The sequence below is a fragment of the Mesoplodon bidens genome (assembly GCF_964165515.1).
Source record: "Mesoplodon bidens genome assembly, chromosome: 8".
Lineage (NCBI taxonomy): Eukaryota > Metazoa > Chordata > Mammalia > Artiodactyla > Ziphiidae > Mesoplodon > Mesoplodon bidens.
Window position 1 is genome coordinate 92647133 of NC_138165.1, and position 16526 is coordinate 92663658.

General features: G+C 48.6%; 1 protein-coding gene and 1 pseudogene across 4 annotated transcripts in view; one reads left to right on the forward strand and one right to left on the reverse strand.

Annotated features, from left to right (window-relative positions):
• SMARCAL1 (SNF2 related chromatin remodeling annealing helicase 1) overlaps positions 1–16526 on the forward strand; it is a 51958-nt gene that overhangs the window by 20083 nt on the left and 15349 nt on the right. For all 3 annotated transcript variants that reach the window (XR_014016474.1, XM_081242118.1, XM_081242117.1), the window contains exons 9-12: positions 109–267; positions 1994–2059; positions 8670–8810; positions 14716–14934. Coding sequence is in view for 2 of the 3 variants with exons in the window: in XM_081242118.1 (XP_081098244.1) it covers positions 109–267; positions 1994–2059; positions 8670–8810; positions 14716–14934 (585 nt within the window). In the remaining variant the exon portion in view is untranslated. The remainder of the gene's footprint in view (positions 1–108; positions 268–1993; positions 2060–8669; positions 8811–14715; positions 14935–16526) is intronic.
• On the reverse strand, positions 11022–12254 carry LOC308621778 (tetratricopeptide repeat protein 23-like; annotated as a pseudogene). The gene has a single exon. The product of its transcript is annotated as a tetratricopeptide repeat protein 23-like (transcript).

Below are 16526 nucleotides of genomic sequence, written 5' to 3' on the forward strand. Positions count from 1 at the left end.
TAACGTTGGTCCGCGTGGAGAGAGGCGGTGGGTGGGTTAGCGGGGCCACAGCTGGCAGCTGCCAGGCTGGATCACCACTTGGGTTTTGTTCTCTCCTGTCACCCCCAGGCCTTCCGTCAGTGGCTGCCGTCTCTGAGCCCAGACCACATCAACGTCGTAGTGACTGGGAAGGACCGCCTGACAGCTGGCTTGGTCAACATTGTCAGTTTTGATCTCCTGAGCAAGTTAGAAAAGCAGCTAAAACCCCCTTTTAGAGTTGTCATCATTGTAAGTGACTTGGCAGAGTCTTTAAGTACTTTATCTCTGGGGAAACTTTCTGCTCGGAAGCTCCAAGAATGTCCATATCTGTAATCTCATGGAGCCTCGCTAAGTTTCTAGGAGAGTAGAAATCACTGGCTTTATTTTGTAGGGAAGTGATCTTTCATTTCTCTCAAATAGCGGTTCTCGACCCTGGCTACGTATTAGGATCTTCTGGGGCAGGGGCGGCCGCTTTTTGAAAAACTGTGGTTTACTAGGTCTGTGCTGGGGGTTTCTAGCCCACCTCTCCCCATGGGGGGCCATGATGGAGGCGAGCATGTGAACCCCCGACAGCCCAGGGCTCCGGGAGCTACAGCCTGGACAGCATGGGTCTGTGCCTCCATCTGGTGCCCTCCTGTCGGCGTGACTCAGACGTGCAGTTCAGACAGTTAATAGATTTTCTTCCAGATGATATAAGGACGCTCCCTTCCTACCAAAAAAAACCCCCACTTTTTACCCTAGCTGTTTTTTTTTAAAGGAGGCTTTAGAGTTTAGAGTCCTGCTCCCAGATGTGATGGAACATCTTCTAGCTGCCGCTTTCCTTCTTCTAACTCCTTTCATACTCCAGAAGGAAAGTCTTGAGAGACTGGCTTCCAGCCTCCTCTGTCAGTACTCAGTGTGTCTACATGGCTCACAAATACAGCCCTGAAAACGTGTGAGTCTCTCCCGTCCCCACTCCCGTCCAGCCAGCTACCACCCCCAGTCCAGGTGACAGACGTCCCGGGGCGAAGCCTGCGGTGGATGGTTTCCAGGGGAAGCTTATCCTCGCTTTTCCCCTTGGCAGAACAGGGAAACCCAGTGCCTCCGGGTAACACGAAAGGTTTTTTATTCAAACGTGTGACTTGGAAAAGCCAGTAGTGTTTTCCTCCTCTAAAAATAGGATCCTCTACCTACAGTGGCCTCCCAGATCTTGCTGCTCTTCTTGTCTAGTGCACATCTCATCTAGAAGGAGCGAAAGAAAGGGCTTTTAGAAAACTCTTTGAGGACCTCTGAGTCACTCACGTCAACAAGACCGCAGTGGGGACTCTGCCTCGGGTTTCCCGGCAGCGGGCTGACTGCGAGGGAGGCGCCTTCGTCCACTGGCTCAGCTAGCCAGAGGCCACAGGCAGCTCTGTGCCCTGCCCAGGGCTGTGTGCCGCGGGTGTGGAGGGAGCGGTCAGCCCCTGGTCTCCAGGGAGCCGCAGTCCAGTAAGACAGACCGACACACGCAGATCATTACAGTCTGTTCCAGGGCCTTTGGAGATGGGGGAGCCAGAGCCTGTGGGAGCTCAGGGAAGCGGGGGGAGAAGGCGCGGGCTGGGCCGCGGAGCCTTGAGCCAGCTCGGGGCACACACGGGTCCTCAGCACACGGCATTAGTGCTGTGCAGGGGGGGCGGTGCAATCTTACAAGCCAGCAGAGCACCTTTCAGGGGTTTTTCCCATGCCACGTGCGAGGTGGGCAGGACAGGGGAGTCGCCAGCCCCACTTTTCAAGTGGAAAACTGTCCCTGAGAGACGAAGTGACTCGCTCACAATGTCATAGAGAAGAGGCCCCAGAGTCTGGTCCTTGCCCAGGCCCCCAGCCGTCTCCTTGAAGGAGAAAGCACTAAGAGAGGCAGCCTCAGTGCGACGCCATGCCAGGGTCAAGCTTGACGTGGGCTCGCTCTCCGTCTGCTCAGGATTTGACCTCGTTCACTTACGTGACTGTTTCTTTTCAGGATGAATCTCACTTCCTCAAAAACATTAAGACTGCCCGCTGTCGTACAGCTGTGCCCCTCCTCAAGGTGAGTGCTGCTGAGGACCGACTTGGTGCCTGAGCCCACTCGGCCCTGAGATCTACTGTATTTTGCTCGGGCTGGACTGGTGTCCAAGGGGAGCAGGGGCTGCAAGTCCAGGGCTGCAGGCCGTGGATGTGACTTAGCATTGACTCAGGGCACCTCTACTTAGGACTTGGGTACCAGATTTGTTTTTCTTCCTAACATCCTGCTGAGGAACTAGTGGTCAGTGCAGTCATCTGTCTCTCAAAGATGAAGACCTGTTGAAGAACACAGGTCAGGTTGGAACTCACTCTGGACTGTCCTCGGGCTCCTCCTGGACAAGGCAGAGGGACAGCCTCCAGCAGCGGGTCCTCTAAACAGCCCAGGAGGAACTGCCTGTCTTCTACGTGGCTTGCGGGGCAAAGCTCTCATGGTGCAGACTCAGAACCAGGCCGTGGGCATCAGCAAGACGCGCCACAAAGCTGAGACCTGCTTTATAAATAAGATGGTACCCTCTTCTGGGGCTGCCCTAAGGCTGTTTTGTTAGCAGGAAGGTCAGCCGTCCACATCCTTTTCTGGGGTGGTCTAACATATGCTGAGCCTTTGGCTGCTTGAGTCCTGGTTTCAGAGCAGAAGGGGTGTGGGTGTGTGTGTGTCTGTGTGTGTCTGTGTGTGTACAGTGCAGCTTTGAATCTTTATCCAAAGGCATTGTATTCTGACCTGCAGTATAAGCTCCATGCTTTGTGTGGTACACACTTCGGTGTCTATATTTTGTGTCCCAGCCCCTCCATCCCCAACAGAGGGAAGGCCCCCAAATTTCCTTCCATCTATTTGGGGTGAGCTTTCTCCTACTTCAGGGAAAAAAGTTGTACAATTAGAAAAGTAGTCTTTTCTCTCATAACAAGGTAGAAATATCTCACAGGTGACTTTGAGGGAATCTCCTTTGGTTTGTATGAACTGAGCAAACGAAAGCGCATGTTTATCTTGGGCTCTAGTAAAGTGGCCTTTGGGTTGCACCTGATTTTAAAACTGCAGCTTTTATTGCTTAAAAGGAGCTTTAAGTGGTACCTAAGCTAGGGAAAACAAATATGCTGAATGTTGGTGAAACTTAATAGCACTTGAAAATTAATTTTTTCCAACTCCCCACAAAACACACTTGAGTGTCTGCTCATTTCAGGTTTGTTTTGTGTTCAGAGTAACAGGTAATATGATAACATCTTCCAAAGCAGGACTATGTCATTCTCTCCAAACCTAAAGGTGCTTTACTTAAAAACCTTGATTCTCTGCCCAAATTACCTATAAATGTTTATAGGCTGAGAGCCATTTATGGACACACTTAAATGTTTTTCCCAAAGTGGTGACCCTTCTTTTGGGGAATTTTAATATGTTTTCTTCTGAAAAATGTTAATAGACCCTGGTACTGTGGTTCCAGTTTTACAGCCATAACTAAAATTAAATCTGTATACCCCTGATTGTTTAGACAAAAGAAACTGCACAGTAGATAGATGATATCATTAAAGATATAATAGGAAAGCTTCTTAGCACCTGTCTTGTTGATGCACTCATTGCCTGGTCAGGCAAGCTGGACTTAAATATTGGTTTCTGAAATATGTGCTTCTGGGCCAGACCTTTTAAAGCAGTGTCTACATTTTTCAGATCTTGGGTATATTTCAGAGTGACCCATTTAAAACAGAATTTTAACTGCTAACTAGTATGTATTACTCTGCATTGGCCGTAGAACTCGGATGAATTAATGTTTCAAAACAGGACCCGTGAATATAGCCTGTTCATGGGTGTCTCGAAGCCACTGTCATCCATAACATTGACTTCACGTGTGCTGGACTGTTGGCACGGTTGAGGAGGATGAGGCACCCTGTGTTATTCTGTTCATCAAACCTCCCACCTCTCTGCTGTATTTCCATCAAGATCAGAGTTCCTCAACCTTGGCACTATTGACATTTTGGGCTGGAAAATTCGTTGTTATCCACAGGGCTGTCCTGGGCATCGTAGGACATTTAGCTGCATCCCTGGCCTCTACTCACTAAGTGCCACTGGCTCCTTCAGTTGTGACAACCAAAATTGTCTTGGCAGGTCTTGCCAGGCGTCCCTGGGGAGGAGGGGGGAATTATCCCTCCCTATTTCTGTTGGGAACCACTGATCAGATACTCTAAGGAAATGAGTGAATCTAGGTATTTTGGGAATAAGAGGAGAGTTGGGAAGAAGGGAAATAATGCCTTTGAAGAGCCAAAGAAGGGCCGAATTTAATACCACTTGACCGTTCCTCTAACCTGTGCATCTCTTAGAACTATATTCTGATAATTAATATGTCAAAATGTTTTCAGCAGATCTTCACAATGAGGTAATTAGGTTATATCCTACTGTCTGTGAAATAGGCCACATCATGTGGGTTTCCCGAATGGAAACAGCAGCTGCATGCAGAGGATGTTTTGCTTAGGGTGTAAGAAATTACTGGTGTTGTCCCCTGGGAAATGTGACATCTTTCTTCCTCTACAGCACCGTTTTCCTGGGCTGCGAAGCGAGGTAGTTCTGTTTTCATGTGCAGTTGACCCTTGAGCAGCGGGGGTTTAACGTGCCTTTAACTTATAGTTAGCTGGCCCTCCATATCTGACGTTCCTCCACATACTGAGATGCATCCAACCTCGGGCAGTATGGGACTGCAGTATTTACTATTGAAAACATCTGCCTAGGTGGACCTGTACAGTTCAAACCCGTGTTGTTCAAGGGTCAACTGTGTGAAAGTAGGCAAGACAGAAAGCTACAAAGAACAAAACTGAAATCACCTTTAATCCCTCCAACACAGAAAACCACTGTTAACAGTTTGGTTATTCTTCTAACATGTCAGCTGTAGGGCAAGATCATTTTTAATGGCTTGGGAGCATTCTGTGGTATGGACACGTGCCATGATTTAACCCTTAGTGTTGGACACTGTTTAGCTATTATAAATAATTCTGCAAGTGAACATCATCCGTATGTTCATAGCTTGTATACTTTGTCCTCTTAGGACGAATTCTTCCACTCAGAATTTCTGGGTCTTAGTTTTACCTTTTGATAGTTGCCTCTGAAATCCAGTCTGGCCATGCATCACCACCTTCACTCCTGCTCAGGCCAAATCACATGGTCTTTTTCTCCACATGACTCCAGCCCTGAAGGGTATCTGACTTTTCCATTGTGAGCAGTGAGGTGTGTTTGAGTTTCCTTTAGTGGGTTTTTTTTTAAATTTATTTATAGTGCTTTTTATTGTTAAACCAGTTAGATTATTTCTTTAGAAGAAGAAAGGCCCTCAGAATCCCACCATCCTTCCCTAATAAACAGCTGTTTCTCTTTTTGTGGGAGTAAAGTCCTTTTATGTCTGTCGATTGGCTAGATCAGATGAGCATAGTGGTCTAAGGTGTCTGAGCTTTTTCTTTTCTTTGTTCATTGAAGTAGTTTAACTAGGTGATATATTCAAAGAGGACAGAAGGGTGTACAGTGAAAAATAACTCTTTCTCCCCGCTCTGGATCCCCCAGTCCCTTGATCTCTCTCCTCGAAGACAGCCACAGTTACTGGATTTTGGGGTTTAGTTGTAAAAGTGAGTCTGTGCCCATGTCAGTACATTCAACGTGTGTTTCCTTTCTCCCTCCCTGGAGTGTTCTACAACCAGTTTTGCACCTTCCTTTTTTCCCTTAATGGCGTATCTTGGTAATCATGCCACCTCATTCCCGATAACTGGACCTCATTCTTACAAATAGTATTCTATTGTATAAATCTGTCAGAATGTGTATCATCTGATCCCTTTTGTTGGATTTGTCACCAGGTTTTGGATGTTTTGTACAGTACTACAATGGCAGTGCTTGTGATATGCAAGCAGGGAGTCGAAAACCCAGTTCCTCTGCACCTAGAACAGAAAACCCAGTCCCTCTGCGTTTGGAGAGATGGCTCTTTGCCTCTTCAGGCCGGAGCGGGGGTGGTGTCCGCTGGAGGGTCTGTTCTCACCCCCAGTGTGATCAGGCAGGCTGCAGGAAGAGTCCCCTGCTCGTGTGAATCAACTAACTTCTCTCTGACACTAAATAGAAATCGTTTTTTTGCATTGTTCCATTGTGGGTTTCTTGGGTGCTAGAAGAGTTACCTGTAAGGCGCTCAATTTAGGGTTGATTTATGTTGTTTTATGCATTTATATTTTCCTAAACTGGAAGTTCTCAAGGGTAGAGGGTGGCATATAAACCATGTGTAACCGGGCACTTAAAGGCCTTATGGATGACAGTGATGACAATAAACGTGTCGGGGCTGAGCAGGCTAAGTCATTCCATAATAGATGAGACGCTGTATTGGTTTCTTTTCAAAGCTGGCCTTTTTTCTCTTTCCATACTGCTGCCTGTGCTTTTTTAACACCCACCAGCATCCATTTTCAACGGTCCCATCACCGCCCTAGTCTGGACAGTATATGGGAAGTCTGACTCCATGTTAACTCTGTCCTATAAATATTGGGCAGAGAACCTTGGAGTTAATCTCCAGCACCTGATCTGTGAGCTGCTGCCCAGGCTCCATCCCCAGGCTACAGCAGTGATGACGTGGGGAATAGGTTTGGATGATGAGCTGATTTTCTCTTACTGATAAGACTTTTCATTTTCCCCGTTTCATTGAAATGGTCTTGAGCCAAGGCAAGTGGTGCTACAGGCGTCATTCAAGAAGCTCATTGTTATTTTAATGAGTCTGCATTAAACCATGTAGGAAATTAGAAGGCCCAGGTAATTGAACTGTGGAAAATTATAGCTGGAGAAATTCATAGCTCGCCTGTCATAATGGAATTAGGTATTGGCAGTTTCTGAGAGGGCAAAAGTGCATCTCAAGAATAGTATATATAGGGCTTCCCTGGTGGCGCAGTGGTTGAGAGTCCGCCTGCTGATGCAGGGGACACGGGTTCGTGCCCCGGTCTGGGAAGGTCCCACGTGCTGCGGAGCGGCTGGGCCCGTGAGCCATGGCCGCTGAGCCTGCGCGTCCGGGAGCCTATGCTCCTCAACGGGAGAGGCCACAACAGTGAGAGGCCCGCGTACCGCAAAAAAAAAAAAAAAAAAAAAAAAAAAGAATGGTATATATTGTATATTTATAAAGAATCATTTTTCTTCCCTCTGCTTCACCTTTATTTATTTTTATGAGGCAGTGTATCTATCTGAAAACCTAATTTCCTCCCCTAGGTGATTGACTGCATGCGATTGCCTTATGCTGCCATCATTAACTCAAGGTTACAGTGGTTAACAAGCTGTTTCTAGACAACTGAGCCCCCCAGTAGGGTCCCTTCCCAGAGCTGAAATGGATTTTACCTCCAGTGATCTTTGGCCACTTCATGTTCTAGTACAGTAGGGAAGTGTCTCCTTTTTTTTTTTTTTTTTTTTTTTGTGATATGCGGGCCTCTCACTGTTGTGGCCTCTCCCGCTGCGGAGCACAGGCTCCGGACGCGCAGGCTCAGCGGCCATGGCTCACGGGCCCAGCCACCCTGCGGCATGTGGGATCTTCCCCGACCGGGGCACGAACCCGCGTCCCCTGCACCGGCAGGCGGACTCACTCAACCACTGCGCCACCAGGGAAGCCCCGTGTCTCCTTTTTTATCTCACCCTCTTTCTCATCTGAGTAAGAGGTAGGATGAACCCAAAGTCTGTCATTGGAATTGACCAGCTGTTTATGCCCATCCTGCCCTCAGCTGAGCAGGCTGCTGCAGGCCTGGGCTGAGTGTAGGGTCGATGGATCCGGGGCCCACCTTTTAAAGTCCTTATTAACTGCCAAATGAGCTTGAATCAGGGATCTTTAGGCTCAAAGCATTGTGCAACTGAGTTAGTGACAGCCTTTTTTTTTTTTTCCTCTAAAGAAAACAAATAGAGGCATATACACAGGCCATTGCTGATGCTTTCTCCTGGGATTGAGAAAGAGCTGGTCCTACGGGTCATTATCTAATCATAGGTTCAGCTTGGGTGTCAGAAATCCATCCTGGAAAAAGTTCGGACCTGCTGCTCTCTCCCCTACTTCCCCTTCCTCTAACCGTGCTGGATTCTTTGAGTTTACTCCACGTTCCGTAGGACACCAGTTAGCTTCCTTGTGAATATTTTTAGGCATACAGTGAATATTCATTGATTGCTTACTTTGTGCCAGCCACTGTTCTCCGAAAACAAAGGTGGACACAGCCCAGTCCTTGATCTCAAGAAGCTTGCAGTCTAGTGAGGGAGACAGACAAGATAGAATTCAGTGTAAGGGACTAAGTGCTGATGTAGATGCGGGCAGAGGGTGTGGCCGAGGCAGCTTAGGAGATGACGCCCAGCCTCCAACACGGGTCACACCGTGAGGTTCTTGGAGCACACATGCTCTTTTTCTCTGGTCATGGTACCTTCGCTTAGAGTTCCCAGGTTGTGGCCACCCAGAGCTCTGGAGTGAGGCCAGCCGTAGTGTCTTTGGAATCTAGATCTACCTTGGATCTAAGATGCATGAACTTGAGAAGTACCTGCAGTCAGAGTGCGAGGAAGTGAAGGTGTTCATGCAAGATTCCAGGGGTGTACTGTTCCGGGGGCCTCGGCTCTGACTCCGGGGGTGCTGGGGACATCCCTTGCGTGTCCTCTGTGCATCTCAGCATCTTGGGCTTTTATGTTCTAGGTTGCCAAGAGGGTGATCTTACTGTCGGGCACCCCAGCCATGTCCCGGCCGGCAGAGCTCTACACGCAGATCCTCGCCGTCAGGCCGACTTTCTTCCCTCAGTTCCACACCTTTGGACTTCGCTACTGTGGCGCCAAGCGGGTATTTGTTCTTTATTCGCCCTCTTCCCCGCCCACCCCCACCCTGATTTTCACACTTCCCTTTCCATTCCTTCTTTTCGGCTGTGGTGTGATCAGAAGAGCACTGGCCATAGAGCTGGATTCAGATTTTAGCTCTGCTTTGCCCCTAACTCTGACCTTGGAGTGTCCTCTAGGGTAAGATAAGAGCAGCCCCTCTGAGTTCTAACGCTTGTGGTGATTCCACGTTAGTGTTTTCCAGTAGAGCGACCAGTGGCCAATGCGTAGGTGCCTGGAGCTCTGAAAGCCAACAGCTCTTGCCTCAGAGAAGGGCACCGAGGTGAGCTCCAGGTGAGACCGAGGCCCTACATACTCTGCGCAAACAGGACAGAGGAAGCCTTTGAACAGGTGGAGTGGGAAGCATGGTCTCAGGCTCCCCTGGTGGGCTCTCATCAGTGGGCCTTTGCTCATAAATGTTGACTCATTATAGTGAATCGTGCCCGGTCAGCAGGCCAGAAGCCTCTGACCTGCAAATTATCTCTATGAATATGGTGCCAATGGAGCAGCTGCCCCTGAAGCTACAGTCTGCACAGCTTCCGTTCTCCAAAAATGGCAGAGGAAGCCTTGTAAACAAATGCCATTGCAATCAAAATCGTGATTTCTGGACTTCCCTGGTGACGCAGTGGTTAAGAATCTGCCTGCCAATGCAGGGGACACAGGTTCAGTCCTTGGTCTGGGAAGATCCCACATGCCACGGAGCAACTAAGCCCGTGAGCCACAACTACTGAGCCTGCGCTCTAGAGCTCGCGAGCCACAACTACTGAAGCCCACACGCCTAGAGCCCTTGCTCCACAACAAGAGAAGCCACACAATGTGAAGTCCGTGCACTGCAATGAAGAGTAGCCCCTGCTCGCCGCAACTAGAGAGAGCCCGTGTGCAGCAACAAGACCCAACACAGCCAAAAAAATAAAAAATAAATTTTTTTAATCATGATTTCTAAAACCTGTTTTTTTAATAGATTTATTTAATTAATTAATTATTTATTTTTTTTTGGCTGCGTTGGGTCTTCCGTGGCTTTGTGCGGGCTTTCTCTGGTTGCCGAGGGTTTCTCATTGTGGTGGCTTCTCTTGTGGAGCACGGGCTCCAGGCGTGTGGGCTTCAGTAGTTGCGGCACACAGGCTCAGTAGTAGTGGCTCGCGGGCTCCAGAGCGCAGGCTCAGTAGTTGTGGCGCACGGGCTTAGTTGCTCCACGGCATGTGGGATCTTCCTGGACCAGGGCTCGAACCCATGTCCCCCACATTGGCAGGTGGATTCTTAACCACTGCACCACTAGGAAAGCCCCCTCAATTTTTTTTAGCTGAAGAAAAAAAGTTTATTTAATGACATGGGGAAATAAAAGAGTGGAAAACGGTAGGATGTGAAACTTTCCCTATAGTTAATTATTCATTCCTTGTCTCCCTCTCTTCCCCCCCTCCTCCTTCACCCCACTCTGTGTCTCTCTCATGTATGATTGGAAGATAAGGTATGCCAAAATGGATTACTTTCGTAAATGAGAAAGTCAACATTTTAAAAAATATTTAAATTACATTAGCCACAAATGCGAATTCCTCCTGACGGGCCGTTGACTCCATTAGTGGTCATCTGTCTGGCCATCTTGCTGAGCATGGGACTCCATCTTCCTCAGCAGTGCCTTTCTGCCAAAGCCCCGCTTTCAGAAGGATGACCTTGCCAGACAAAGGGCCACTGCTGAAATATAAATTCATCACTGGGCTTTCCTCTGGATGCCCCAGCACCTCACTTTTGAATACAGATCAAGAAAATTCTAGCTGCTACCACCATCTCTCTTGTAAACGAGAGGAAAAGGGTCAGGAGGTGGAGAGCAGAGGAAGGGGTGGGGGGCATCGTTTTTGTCTTTTCTCACCAATCCCCTTGTCAGCTGATGCATTACAGGGCACGTGCGTAGCATGTGTGATCCCCACACTTGGCAGGTGAACTTGGCTGAGATTCCCTGTGCTGGGTCCCTCCAGACATGGCATAGGCCTCAGCTGGTAACATGCTCACCTCTGCAGCTTGGGGGCTGAATCAGTGAACAAAGAAACACGGGTCGAATGAGCCTGCTGCCAGTGCTGGCGGGCCTGGGCGTGGTTCTTCTGTAGACTGATCACTTCTGACATCCTGTCACCCTCAGCGGTAATAATGTTGCCAAGTGCCCTTTCAAAGTGTGCCCGAGCTGTGTTCAACCTGCAGATGGCCAAGGAGGCCCCGCCCCAAGCAACACTTGGTCCTCCTCCGAGACTCGTAATCCACAGACGCCTCCCTTATGTCGTTCTTTCGCTCCTTCGCGTTCCCTCTGCCTCTGCAGGTTGAAGCAGGCCTCTGTGTCTTGGTTCGGCCAGAGGCAGGCCACCCCCAGAGCGTGGTGGAGCCCGACCAGAGCTTCCAGGATTTCCTCGCCCTCCTTTTCTGCGGCCGTGTCTCCGTTGTAGCTCAGCAGCATGTTCTTGGTGGACACAGCATGTTTCCTGGCCTGAGCTGGGGGGTCTCTCGGTGTCAGGTAGCCGTAGCCAGGTTGGCCAAAGCCTGTGCACACTTCCAGTGTTCTTCCGCAGAATAACCCGAGACAGGATGACACACAGAATTAGCTCCTTGTTTGCTCAGGAGTTCGTTTTTTTTTTTTTTTCCTTAATCAGTTGAGCTGTCTTCTTCTGGCACTGGGCTGTTCTCTTTTCAGGAAGAGACACAGTCTGTGGCCTTCTCCTCCTCCTTGGCTTCTGTGCCCTCTTCACTCTCTCCAGACCCACCAGTGGGATACAGTCTCATCTGTTTGCTGGTGTGCTGGGGCCTTGGTGTGCTGTGATGGGTGGAGCAGAAGTCCCAGTCGGTGTCATTGCTGACAGGTGGGAGGTGATGGGGCTCGTTCGAACCTTCTTCCTGAGCCCCGAGTAGCTCTCTCTGATCCAGCTTCCAGAACATCCACGATCTGAAAACCAGAAAGGGAGAGTCACTCACTTCTCTTTCTAATCTCTACTTTCAAAACTGTGGCCAGGGTGATGGATTTATCCTTCAGCAGTCGTCCTTTGTCCGGCAAGGTCGACTTCTCAGATGCCTAAACCCTGTTCCTGTGAGGTTCCAATAGCACTGAATTAGAATGGCAGGCGCTGGCCCCTCTCAAGGGCAAGTCACTTCTCATTTTCCCGACTAGTTCTGCTGTAACCTTGAAGCCGCAACTCCAGCTCACCCTGGCTTCTTTCCTGCGGGCAGTGTCCCTGTGCAGAGGCGCTAACTGGATTCTAAAGCCTCATTACTTCAGACCTTAAGGATTCCTGTCTTGTGATCAAGTCACAAATATGCCGAGCTGCTGTTTGCATCGAAGACACTGACACTTGGAGAAACGGCGCCCCCTCACTCATCACCCATGCCACCGGGGGGAGAAAAGCCTTGCCATGCAAGTTAGTGGTGTTAATAAGATCACCTGCCTTATTTTAGAATACATTTGGAAAAGAAAAAACAGCTTTTCAAGTACTTTAAAAATATCCACTTACCTTCAGAGTACTTATGATGTAACTTGTGGTGCTTGGCAAAGTTAATGGCAAACCGTTTTTAGCTGGTTATTGAGGCAGGAGATTTCTATTATTAAATGTATTTAAAGCCATGCACGCCTTTAACAGAGTTTCCCCATGGATCAGTCCAGGTTAGGTTGTGTGTAGCTGTGTTGATCCCTCAAGACAACTTGATTTCTGAAAAGGATCTTATCTTCCTCGACTGTCTGGGCGCATGGTGTCCTGCTTAGCCAGGGGTCGGGGGTGCTGAGGGCAGAGCCATTCCCTGCCTTTCTGCTGCACTGTCCCTCCCTGGGTTCCCAGTCTCCGGCCACCGTCTCCGCAGTCATTCAAGCCATCCTCAGATTCGCCCTTGTCCTCCTCCTGCTGCCACTGCCCCAGCATCCAAGAAAACATAGTCAGACGCTGCCTTCCCCATCTTTTTATCCTTCCTTTCACCTAGCCCATGCCTGCTCCATGGTAAGTTTTTTTTCAATAAAAGCTTGTTGGATTGTAATTACGGTATTACGCATTTAAAACCTTTGGTATTATTGGGTTTTAACCTGCAAGGTTAAGAGTTGATAATATCAGAAGGTAGGAACATTATACCTAAATTAATTATGATATCCATTTGTTCCTAGCATGATTTTTATATAATGCAACCAGTAGGCCAGGGCTACTTTTTTTTTTTAATTAATTAATTAATCATTTTTGGCTGCGTTGGGTCTTTGTTGCTGCGCACAGGCTTCCTCTAGTTGTGGCGAGGGGGGCTACTCTTCATCGTGGTGCTCAGGCTTCTTATTGTGGTGCCTTCTCCTGTTGCGGAGCATGGTCTCTAGGCGCACGGGCTTCAGTAGCTGTGGCACGTGGGCTCAGTAGTTGTGGCTCGTGGGCTCCAGAGCGCAGGCTCAGTAGTTGTGGGGCATGGGCTTAGCTGCTCCGCGGCATGTGGGATCTTCCCGCGCCAGGGATCGAACCTGTGTCCCCTGCACTGGCAGGCGGATTCTCAACCACTGCGCCACCAGGGAGGTCCCTACTTCTTTTTTTCTTTTAACTGTGGCCAGATTCTTGCATTAAGAGAAGCCACTGAAAAGAATGGCCCATGCCGAGCTCATTTTTGACCCTATACCGTGAAGGCATTTGCTGAGAACTCCCGGTTGGTTTCAGAGTGTGTATTTTTAGAAGAAGAAGCAGTTTTTGCTCATTTTATCTCTGCACCTTTGGCTGTCTCTCCCTGCTCTCAACACCTATCACATCTCCAGCATTATACTAGGTCCACTGGCCCTGGAAAATGATCAAGCCGAGCCCCTGCCCTCAGTGGTTCACAGTCCAGGGTGGGGTGAGGCATGAGGGAAAATGAGCCGCTGAAACGCTAAGGCAGCAGACACCCTGGCTCCCTGATTTTCTACAAGACCGTAGAAGTCAGTCCTGTTTCCAGTAAGATCGTTAGTGAAGGACAGGGTTTTTATTTTCATTGGTAGCATCTTGTCTCCCTGTGTGGTAGGAAGTGGACATTCTTGCTCACTGCCTCCTTGAGCTGCTAAATGAAGGAACCATTTTAATGAAGGACTGCCTGGGCGCTCTAAAACCCACCTCTGGTTTCAGAAAGTCTGCAGCACCTGTGTTGTGGGTTCTTCCCTTCAGCCGCCTCCACCATGGCCACTGCGATGGCATTCACCAAGTCACGCATGGTGAGGCCCATGCTGGAGAAGAAGAGCTTTGTGATCCCTGTAACCCTCATCAAATAAAGATATTACAGGGCTTCCCTGGTGGCGCAGTGGTTGAGAGTCCGCCTGCCGATGCGGGGGACACGGGTTCATGCCCCGGTCCGGGAAGATCCCACATGCCGCGGAGCGGCTGGGCCCGTGAGCCATGGCCGCTGAGCCTCCGCGTCCGGAGCCTGTGCTCCGCAACGGAAGAGGCCACAGCAGTGAGAGGTCCGCGTACCGCAAAAAAAAAAAAAAAAAAAAAAGATATTACAGCATCGTCTGTTACCTTGTGCAACAGGCTCTGTAGGGTAAGCCCTAGGGAAACTTTCTGCATTCAGTGTATGGGAAGAGTCTGACAAGCTGAGTGTCTCGTTTGCTCTTGAATGTGACAGGCACCAAACCCCTTGACATCTTGCCTTTGCTGCTAGGAAGGTTAGCGCCAAATTGTGGGACGCCACGATACACGTTTTTGGTTCTCTCATTCCTGACTGTCTTTCTTCCTTTTCCTTCCTGTTTCTCATTTGTATTCTGTGAGATTTTATTCATCCCTTAAAGCCCCTTGAAGTTCTCTGAACAAAGCCAAGGGAAGAGAGGGTTGTGAGAAGGCCATTCCCAGAGGTGAGAGCTCTGGTCCTGGGCCCTAGGGACTCTCACGAGCTGTGTCTCGGTTCTGCCTCCACAGCTGCCCTGGGGGTGGGATTATTCAGGCTCCTCCAACCTGGGGGAGCTGAAGCTCCTGCTGGAGGAGACGGTCATGCTGCGACGCCTCAAGGGCGACGTCCTCTGCCAGCTCCCAGCCAAACAGCGCAAGATGGTGGTGGTCGCCCCAGGCCAGATCAGCGCCAGGACCAGAGCTGCCCTGGATGCCGCGGCCAAGGAGATGACCACCAAGGACAACACTGTGAGTCCGGGGCTGGAGATGGGGATTGGGAAGTCCCCTTGTGCACAGCTGTGCCTTCCCTGGAGGGGCCCTGCAGAGCTGACCCAGAGTGCCCCGACCTTGTCTTCCCGTAACCTCTCCCCCTCACCCCGGGCAGGATGGTGAGCCCGCTTCGTTTCTCAGCCTATCTAGTCTGCTTCCAAAATCTCGTCTTAATTTGCAGTTTTCTACTTGTGTACATCACTGTTGACGGACAGTCATAGAGATAAACCCCAGGGCAACCACAGGATGGTGATATGTATTCTGAATCCCTCAAAGAAAGTTGGAGTTTATGTTTAGTGTATTTTGAGAATACTTCCTTTAGTAACGGTCGTTAGAAATTAGTCCTAAGTGTATTTGTTATATATGTTAATGCTCTAACCATCTCATGTCATTTGCTTTAGTCAAAAAAGCAAATTGACGTTTATATAACAAAGAGTTTTCAAACCCTCTTAACTTTTAATCCTTATTACGGTCATTTATGGTTGTCAACAAGTTGGCACCCCCATTTTATAGAGGGGGAAACTGAAGCTCACAGAGAGTGGGATTTGCCCAAGGTCTTATGGCTACTCCGTGGCAGAGCTGAGGCTATAACCAAGCCTGTTAGCCCTATATAATGGGGCTCTTTCCACTATGGTGACTTTGTCTTTTCAAGACACTTTCATTTCATATCTGTCTTTAGCGTCATACTGTGCTAAGTGCTATAAAGTAATCTATACCAGCCCCGTTTCTGTCCTCTTGGGATAAAAACCTTGCAATTTTCATTCCCAAGAAAATGACAGACATTGACATTTTCTGACATTATCATAAAGCATTATCTGGGCTTGATATTGCCCTGTATATGGAAACTTAGATCTACATGAGATACCCGCCTTCTGGGAGAGTACAAAATAAATAAGATGACAGGAGACAGAATGTGTGATTTTTTTTTTTTTATGTTATTTTACCATGTGATGAACAAGACTGGCTAGTAATTTTTAAGAAACAGTGTAGGGTAGAGGATGCACTGGTAACTTGTCCAGCAGTATTTAATTTATGCTGTATTATACATAATAGTCGGGATGGCCTGGAGGAAGTGAGCAGGCGTAATCTCTTTGCCGTGGAGTTTTCAAGTGAAGTTCCTTAACATTGACGTGGACATACAGACCAGTGGTTATCAAGTTATATTTCAGTGGAACCACGAACAGAACCAGGGTGTTCTGTTGCTAAAATCAGCATTGGTGTCTTTTTCTGATTTCTAGAGAAAAAAAGGCAGTGAATAAAAATTTTTTCTCAATTTTAGTTTTTTCTTAGAACTTTCTTAAACCTTTAATGTCTACTAACTTTTGCCCACCAGTGAACTCCACCAGACAAGGAAACCAATGAACGTGTATAGCATATGTAATATTAATAGGAAAAATTCAGATGTATGATCTTTTTAGATGCAGAGGTCTGAATGTTTATAAAATGCTATGTTTTAGTTCCTTGTGTGTGTGATGGAAGAAAGTCTATTAGTATTTCGTGGGAGTCCCCAGAGGACACCCTCACCTGTACCCAGTCCATCTCCTGAACCAGGTGGTGGAGAGCAGCCAGTG